General features: G+C 33.8%; 1 protein-coding gene across 1 annotated transcript; it reads right to left on the bottom strand.

Moving 5' to 3' along the window:
- Nucleotides 1–5,224: 5,224 nt before the first annotated feature.
- On the bottom strand, nucleotides 5,225–5,848 carry LOC124369696 (protein PELPK1-like). Its single transcript, XM_046827748.1, has one exon. It carries the CDS (start codon nucleotides 5,846–5,848, stop codon nucleotides 5,225–5,227), a length of 624 nt encoding a protein of 207 aa, XP_046683704.1.
- Between the last annotated feature and the right edge of the window lie 4,407 nt (nucleotides 5,849–10,255).

The following is a 10,255-nucleotide window of genomic DNA, read 5'->3' as shown; positions in this document are numbered from 1 at the left end:
TCATGAGATATCCTAGTAAACGGAACGTAGAACACAAAACTGTATGCTACTAATAAACAAACAAATTTTATCGTATTTACTCTTTAAAATTTTTGAATTATGTATTATGAAATATGTACTTAGACTGCTATAAATTTAAATCTATGGAGCTACACTTGAACTACTTTTGTTACGAAATGTATTTTTCATATTCATGTTGAAGGTTACATTACACGGTTACATTTAATTTGGTATGTGTTAAAATGAGCCTATTTGTCTGAAACTGAAAATTATAAAATTGATGGAAGACAGCATTATACCAAATAAAGTTAGGGTAACATTGAAGTGATGTTGCTTCTGTGTCTGAATTACAAATATTATAAAATTCATTTGAATTTCTTGTAATTCGTATTTTTGTGCTCTTCTTAAATATCAAGACTGGCTTTGTTACAGTGTAAATGGTGTTCCAATGCATAGTTAAGATATACTTATGAAATTATTTGTACTCTGCACTTCCATGTGAGTGGTATCTGACGGTTTGATGATGTAATGGTCCAGCAGCATTCAGCTCCTAATAGATATTTTCTGTTAGGGTAACATTGGTTAGATTTGTGATAATAACATATCCAGGACTGACTATTGACTATTGAGAAATCATGTTATACGCAATAACTCTATTGTAAAAATTATACAATGATCCAGTTTTTAAAAGTTTGAAAAGAATATTTTAAATTTATTTAAAAAACAAGGATAGGTTTCTTATTTAGAGTTTGCTGTCAGAGTTATGTCTCAGAGATGACAATGGTGGCCTATACCTTGATACCTTGTAGAGTAATAAAGAGTTTATTGCGCATCTAGAACTACTCTTTACACTGGAGTTCGTGATTAAAGAATCTTTAAACAACTTAAAACAAGATTAACATAAAGACTATATAAAAGATTTATGGATACATGCTGTAACCAAAAATTTTATTGGTATACGGATTTCTTACACATATGCAAACTACTTAGAAGTCAATGTTATCTCAGTAAGTGAGTAAATAGTTTGTCTAAGCTAATGGCTGTATTTAGAACGCTTTCAGTTGTTTAGCACAGCAGCTTCAGTCTGTGTGTAGTGGAGTGTCTTGGCGAATAAGCTGAAGCAAGCAATAAATCCAAATTAGTCTTCATTTGTTTCATTTGGTTCGTGACTTGATTTCAACTTAGTCCACTTTCAACCTTTAAAACGTTCTTCGCAGCTCTCAGAGTCTACTGAGTAAATTATTAACAACTTTGAAATCATTATATTAATGTAATCACGATCATTATAAATATTTTAATTATTTTACTATAACATTTTAAACAGAATAATAAACAGCACGTCACAAGTGTTAAAAGAGATTTTTAAGGGATTGATAGTTTTTATATAACAATAATCATACAAATCAACAATACAAACCTTACACTACTTGAACTTAATAGTTATATTTAATTTGATATACAATTAAGAAATGAATGAAAAATGTACTTCCATAGGTATTCTTACAGACCCTAAAAATGAGATTCTTGTCATGATTAAGTTACATTCTAATACAAAACACACAGAAAATTGACAACAGCTTTAAAGTTATGTATATGCGTGTTATCGTTATTGATATATCGTAAGATATTAAATAAATTACAAACTTAGAGAACGCTGGAAAAGTATAAAATGTAAGTTGAATGTGTTTAAAAAACACTTGTATTGATAATTAATCAACTTAACTTTTGTTAACTTCTATCAGAAGGTAAAGGTAAAGATGTCTTATTTTATCTGGTGACTTTGATACGGAGAAGTCTTCTCTAGCACTTAATCTGATATTGATATTTATGGGCTCAGATTTAAAAAACTAAAGATTATTTTACATGCAATATTTCCTAAAAAGAATCTGCAGACTGGTAGATGCAAAACATTATCTTCTGATTAAAAAAACTAGATTTCATGTTATTGGCGATGAAATACAGAGGTCGATGGAAGTATGCTGGACGATTCTGCATATAATGTAAACAATATTCTTGCAAAGTAAATACATGAGTTATATACTTACTATAGTGACCAAACACAATTATTTCTTCTACATTTTATTGCAATTCGGGTGAAGGGGTCATAATTTCAAACCTCCCTCAGAACATGCCTCGATTTAGATGACATTTTTAATTGCATTAAAGGAAAATGCATTCTGTAAATTTAAATAATAATACGTTTAATAATACAACTCTTTTGCTAGGATTTCAGACATTTGCCATCGTTATATCTTACAAAATGTAAACACAGCTTTTCGAGGATTGAAATGTATCCTCTTCTTCATTTAGGGAGGTAATTAATACATATAAAAAGAAAGAAAATTAACAAAAAAAAAGAACAAGAAAAGGGGACAAACATACTCGAAAGACTTCAGTCCAGGCATAAATTGTTAGGTACTGCACAAGATGCAAGTCGCGAGCAAAAGTCACGAGTACGTGAAGTCAAGATCACAATCACGCGTCACACCAGCACAGGCGATAGCGGGATACTGACAAGATAAGCAATGTCGGCACTTTCCTTGGCTTCGTGGCGTGTCATCTGAAACAATGGGACAGCAAGGCGATAGTCAGGAGGGGGAAGGGGTAGAGGCAGCCACTTCCGGCCCTAAGGTTTGGTCCTAGACCTTACTGACATGGTCTATGTACGAATATCTTTAATTGTTAAAATAATTTTAAATTTCCAAGTTAGTTCTTTTTTTAATATTGGTACCCAAAATGGTCTAACTTCAATCTTAGGTTGATTTTAGCGGTTCGTCTGCTAATGTTTCGTATGAAGCCTCAATAAGCTTGAGTTTAATGAAATTATGTTCGCGATTTATTATGCTGACTTAATCCCATTTCATGTGATGATTTTCAGACCAGAAGTGTTAAGCAATTGTTTACTTTTCACAAGTCTTGTTTTGTATTTTTGTAAGTTCTATAATTCTAATTATGAAACAACACTTAAACAAAAAATCCTTTTACTAAAAATAATATAGGAAAATAATTGGCATATTTTTCTAAAAAACAAGTAGTATATCTCTGGACACTCAATAACCCACAACCAAGAACGGCAAACAATTTTAATTTGATACAGTCGGTGCAGTAACCGTGTGCCCTAGAGGGTAAGTCCTAACAAGTCTCTTGGGCAGCTCAACCCTTGTACACCCTGTTCGAATACTCTTGCCATTTCTCACTACGTGATAGTACGGCTTCATTTGTTCAGTGAAGGAAGTAAACATTGGTTGACATACGCAATAGAGTTATGAAGTAATTGACGTAATAATTATCAACTCAATAAAGAGTTTACAAGCAAATGAATATTTTACAATAAAATTAAGATTTTCCAATGTGTGCACTTGATGAGACAATGCGAATAATACCTCTTCAGTTATATTACACTTTATTTTTTAGTCTATGTGTCTGATGTCGAATCGATGTAAAAAGTTCGTTTTGAGCTCCTTCGTCGTCGAATTTTGTATATGTAATTAAAACAACATTATTATTGTAATACACAATTAATAACACAACTATAGTAGAAATGGTTGGCTCAATGTGAATATTTACTTTAGCTCCAGTTCACCTTCCTCTTAGTGCAGCGCCTGTAATCTACAGCTTCTCACTCCTAGGAATCTGGAGTCATGTCGTCTGAAGAGAAAAAACATTCGGCGACGAAGAATCGCAAAATGATCTCTTTACATCGTTTCGACATCAGATACACCTGGAATACAAAATAAGTGTAATGAAGGTGAAGAGGTATTCTCATTGTCTCATTTGTTGCAAAATTGAGTTTCACACAAAATTTACATAATACCTTATTATTAATACTCTCCTTTTGTATTTATAGTATTATATGTATTTCTAGTATATTTAGCGACCCATGTTTAAAATTCACGAAACGTGTAAATATTTATTGTTTTGATAAAAATACATAAAATATTGTACTACAGCAGCAAATTCGCTGCCGTTTAGTACTTAACAGTGAATTTTACGAACAATACATGGTTACGGGTAATACTAGAGCCTACCTCAACATTCTCAAAAAATCAATATTATTTTTAAGTATATTGGAACTGATGCATGTTTCATGGAGACATATGAATGTGTGATAACTAAAAAAAGATAAATTACTCGTACATCTGTTTAGTTACAAAGTATAATACGATGATTAACATAATTGAAGGAAAGAGACGTCAAACCTGTTCCTGGAAATCGGTTCATTTTACAATCAGGTTAAGGTTTCAAGTTTATTAATTAGTTGTAAAACTTCCCGCAAAATGCGAAGTGATGCAAGCAATCAAGTTCTTTCAGGAACTCATTTTTAAGTTTCTATTCAAGTAAAAAAACTTTGCATAAACAACATTGCTCATGTTTAAGGTGAAACTGAAGGTTATTCAGTTTTTTAGTTTAAGTAAAATCGTATATAAGTAGTTTATATGTTGAATGATACAGTTTAAATGTTATAGGTTAATAAATAAACTGGAGTTAAAGAAAACTTGGCTCAACTTTTAGATAGATTTAAACAAACCAGTCTTTTCGGTTACTTTCATCGAAAAAACTTTTCATATGTTTAACAATATTTTAAGTACAAAAATAAATATTTCGCACTGCTTGTATGTACATGTACATGCCAATGACCTGTGTGTGTGTGTGTGTGTAATTGGTACACATAAAACCACAACAACCTACTGTTTAATATAACTGTATCAAACAATTTATCAGCAACAAACCACTTATAACAAGTAAAAAGGCATGGAGTAAGCCCAACAAATTATATTTTTAGCAGAAAATCCATTAGGACTAGATTACGACATTCTGTGTCAAATGCCACTATGTCAAGACTATGTGTATTGTTTACCACTGTTTACAAACTACTCATCTGATTTTGTTTTCCTATATCAATCAGATGTACTGTGTTTGTTTTTAATAAAAGTTTGGATTTAATCAATGAACTCGTACATCCAAGCCCTAGAGGACTTTAGAAGTGGCCGCAACATTCTGGAGCTCTCTGCTGCCCAGATACTGGAACTGGAGGCACTTTCAATGACTACTATCATGAGCACTATCATGCTTAAAATGTGACGTCAGTGACATTCGTTAAATTTGATATACTTTTTAATGTTTATTTGTGTTTTGTTTTTTTAAAGAATACGGGTGTATTGATTCCCCAAAATCTGGAAGTGAATTACAATTTCATTAAATTTTACTCCTATTTTTTACACATTTAACTGTTGAATATGTTATAGACAGTACCTCGGAGTATATCTAGTTTTAGAGCAGTTATCAGATCTCGGGTTTCGGAAGACTTGTACAATGCTGGCATCTTTGGACAGTTCGGTTCCGGGTGCAGAGCAGTTATCAGATCTCGGGTTTCGGAAGACTTGTACAGTGCTGGCATCTTTGGACAGTTCGGTTCCGGGTGCAGAGCAGTTATCAGATCTCGGGTTTCGGAAGACTTGTACAGTGCTGGCATCTTTGGACAGTTCGGTTCCGGGTGCAGAGCAGTTATCAGATCTCGGGTTTCGGAAGACTTGTACAGTGCTGGCATCTTTGGACAGTTCGGTTCCGGGTGCAGAGCAGTTATCAGATCTCGGGTTTCGGAAGACTTGTACAGTGCTGGCATCTTTGGACAGTTCGGTTCCGGGTGCAGAGCAGTTATCAGATCTCGGGTTTCGGAAGACTTGTACAGTGCTGGCATCTTTGGACAGTTCGGTTCCGGGTGCAGAGCAGTTATCAGATCTCGGGTTTCGGAAGACTTGTACAGTGCTGGCATCTTTGGACAGTTCGGTTCCGGGTGCAGAGCAGTTATCAGATCTCGGGTTTCGGAAGACTTGTACAGTGCTGGCATCTTTGGACAGTTCGGTTCCGGGTGCAGTCACTCGTAATATGAGATTAGTTTCGGTTGGGAACTTTACAATTGTTTGTAAGCCGAACACTCAAGAAAATGTGTAGTGGATTTGTTGCTCAGAACTTCCTCAGAAGCACCATTGACAGCTGAGTTACCCACTCAATCTGTATTTCAATAACTGATATAGGCCGAGGCTGATAGCTGTTTACTTGTTTCGCTTTCCATCGCTGTTATTCGGAGTTGCCTAAACATGTACAAAGCTCATTCCTTAATCGATCATTTGATTCGTCTACAACCCATGCCAGGGCTGTGTGGTCTTCACCTGATCGCTTGAACGTTACGCATCTGTGATTCTTTTAAACTGAAGTATTTAAAAATAATTCCATTATTTGTGTATTGTTTCACGTACCTGCCTTTACGTTGAACTGCCCTCAACAATGCAAGTCCAATCTTCCACTGTTTAGCGAAACTGGGTGTCGTTTCTTGAAATACAGAGCGCATCCTATTCAGATTTCTTCCTCTACATTCCATACACTGTATAGGAGTACTCGTACTACCAGAGAGCTGTGAGTGGTGAACAACGTCATTTTCGATGAGTCGATTTGTCTTTTTACTTAAAATTAAATACTTGTTCATATTTTACAACCTGTATTATTGCCTAAAACAAAATATTTGTGCATCAGGAAATGCTTTTAGCCATTCAAGTCATATGTTTCTATTTATAACACTTTTAGGAATAATAACAATTTCGAGAATCTATATACTTTTTACAGATGTCAGTCTCCTTTTATGTTATTAATACAGCATAAATCTAAGGTTTTAGGGCAAAACTATCGTATCAACTGAATTTCACTAAGAATTTGATGAAATAAAGGACCCCAGTATATTATTGTTTATGATACCTAAAATGACTATCCGTCATTAATGAAACAGTTTTAATTCCTCTATTCTGTTTTAAGTTTTCAAAATGTTGTACTTCATTGACACCCTCTAGATTAATAATAGTAATAATGATGACGTGTTGAGCCACGATTACTCGTACATGACCTAAGTCCTAACATGGACATCAGGAACTTCCAGGTGAATCTTAGCCAATAATTAGTACCTGGTAGTAGCTGAGTTGTATTACACAATAATTAGTGGCTTGTACTGGCCAGCTACCGGCTAGTATTATATAATAATTAATACACTGCTAGCCATGTCATATCATATATTATATATATACATTTTGTTTACAAAGTATCAATTGAACAGCATCTTGAAACAAAAACTTGTATTAGTAATATTTGAAATGTCTTATGAAGTCAAATAAACTTCAAAACGATAGTGCAGTACGTGGCATGACCAAAAGTTAATGAAATGTATTAGGAAAATGTAGAATTTCTTACCAAGTTATTTTAGCTATAAATTAATAATCTTACATGAATTGAGTAGAGTAGTAGTCAAAGTAACTCATACACTTGTAATTATTACAAATATCAGAGAAAATAGTGCATCAGTTGATATTCTAAGTTAGAAGTATTAAGCTACTTTAATATATCAGAAGCAAATGAAACCCATCTAGGCTAAATAAATTGAACAGTGATTTCAAATAAACCAGTAGAAGAAATGTAAGAGTTTAAATTAACATGGAAAATGACATAAATGTGCAGGGTAGGGAGCAAAGGTGTGGGATTATATTTCAAAAGTCAATAGGATGATCGAAGATTAATAGATTAATATATAAATTGCAGACAAACTGAATCTATCCGTACAATAACTGTAAGAAACTATATAACGAGTGCTAAAATGTGAAGTGATCAATTGTAACCAGGCGGAGAAAGATCGTAGACAAACTGAATCTATCCGTACAATAACTGTAAGAAACTATATACGAGTAACGAGTGCTAAAATGTGAAGTGATCAATTGTAACCAGGCGGAGAAAGATCGTAGACAAACTGAATCTATCCGTACAATAACTGTAAGAAACTATATAACGAGTGCTAAAATGTGAAGTGATCAATTGTAACCAGGCGGAGAAAGATCGTAGACAAACTGAATCTATCCGTACAATAACTGTAAGAAACTATATAACGAGTGCTAAAATGTGAAGTGATCAATTGTAACCAGGCGGAGAAAGATCGTAGACAAACTGAATCTATCCGTACAATAACTGTAAGAAACTATATAACGAGTGCTAAAATGTGAAGTGATCAATTGTAACCAGGCGGAGAAAGATCGTAGACAAACTGAATCTATCCGTACAATAACTGTAAGAAACTATATAACGAGTGCTAAAATGTGAAGTGATCAATTGTAACCAGGCGGAGAAAGATCGTAGACAAACTGAATCTATCCGTACAATAACTGTAAGAAACTATATAACGAGTGCTAAAATGTGAAGTGATCAATTGTAACCAGGCGGAGAAAGATCGTAGACAAACTGAATCTATCCGTACAATAACTGTAAGAAACTATATAACGAGTGCTAAAATGTGAAGTGATCAATTGTAACCAGGCGGAGAAAGATCGTAGACAAACTGAATCTATCCGTACAATAACTGTAAGAAAACTATATAACGAGTGCTAAAATGTGAAGTGATCAATTGTAACTAGGCGGAGAAAGATCGTAGACAAACTGAATCTATCCGTACAATAACTGTAAGAAACTATATAACGAGTGCTAAAATGTGAAGTGATCAATTGTAACTAGGCGGAGAAAGATCGTAGACAAACTGAATCTATCCGTACAATAACTGTAAGAAACTATATAACGAGTGCTAAAATGTGAAGTGATCAATTGTAACTAGGCGGAGAAAGATCGATTAAGAGTAGTTGGAAAGATCTATTGTGTGTTTGAAAGATTCTAAGCTTACATACCAAAAGGGTATACATTGTAAAACGGATTTAAAGTACGTAGGAGTAAGAGAGAATAACCTGCAACAATTCGCGCCTGCATTGGACTTCATTGTTATATTAACTAATGACATTGTGTTAAGACTATTAATCACAGATCCAACAGGCGACTCAACCACTAAAATATGGAAGTACCGCCTGCGATTGACAAAATGTATCCTCCTTCTGAATCTGCCAGAGTCTCTTAGCTCTTCAGTGTCATTGTTATATTAACTAATGACATTGTGTTAAGACTATTAATCACAGATCCAACAGGCGACTCAACCACTAAAATATGGAAGTACCGCCTGCGATTGACAAAATGTATCCTCCTTTTGAATCTGCCAGAGTCTCTTAGCTCTTCAGTGTCATTTTTATGTTAAATAATGACATTGTGTTAAGACTATTAATCACAGATCCAACAGGCGACTCAACCACTAAAATATGGAAGTACCGCCTGCGATTGACAAAATTTATCCTCCTTCTGAATCTGCCAGACTTTCTTAGCTCTTCAGTGTCATTTTTATGTTAACAAATGAGATTTTGTTAAGACTATTATTCTTAGATCCAACAGGGTACACAACCATTAAAACATACAATTAACGCCTGCGATTGACAAATTTATCCCCATTTTGTTCTATTTGGTCTTCAGTGTCATTATTATGTTAATTAGTAACATTTTGATAAGACTATTAATCTTTGATCGAACAGGCAAATCAACTACTAAAGCAATTTGAAGAAACAATTAAAGATTATGAACAGTTATCTCATTTGTGTATTGGACTCACGTTTACTTTGTCATGACACTGAATCAAGCACATTTATCTCACTCACAATTTGAAACTAACACAATGCAACATGCATTATTTTTTCGCTTTCTGACTACCACATCTGACAAATTTTGGAAGTTCTAGGATGGTACAGAATCTTATATTCATAAAATGATAATGTATTTTACTCAAAATTATAATTGCATTACAAAGTTCTACTCTTACATTTTTATATTAAGGAAATGCCGTTTTGTGCATTTTCCTAAGCGTGCGTAATCGTTAAATTTTTCATCCGCAACTCGGTGATCTGTAAGAGAATGTATCAGGCAACAGGTAAAATACCACTAAACTATAAATAAACATCAATAATACACTAAAAGATGGCTCCTAAAAACCAGTAAAATAATACTAAACACATCACTTACGTAGATACCGAAGACGCCTTCAAGAGAGGTTTTATATACTTTTATGGGTGCACTCGAATTTTCAGATAACAGTCGTGTTTGCATTTGGTAGTGTACCTGCTTCTAATTTGTAATAAATTTCATGTTTTTACATACATTGAAAAGTTAGGGAGGAAAACTCCTCAAGAATCCACTTGCCGCGCCTCTGAGACTGTTACAAGTAGGAACTTGTCTCTATTCAATAAATGTTCCATTCCATAAACTTATATTGTAATGTCTCTGTGCTAATGAATTATTATATTTATTGTCTATTAATTTACCATATAGACCGTACACCGTGTTATTATACGTTGAAGGT

Source organism: Homalodisca vitripennis, chromosome X, assembly GCF_021130785.1.
Source record: "Homalodisca vitripennis isolate AUS2020 chromosome X, UT_GWSS_2.1, whole genome shotgun sequence".
NCBI lineage: Eukaryota > Metazoa > Arthropoda > Insecta > Hemiptera > Cicadellidae > Homalodisca > Homalodisca vitripennis.
The sequence above is the reverse complement of the archived record's forward strand: the minus strand, read 5'-3'. Positions and strand labels throughout refer to the sequence as shown.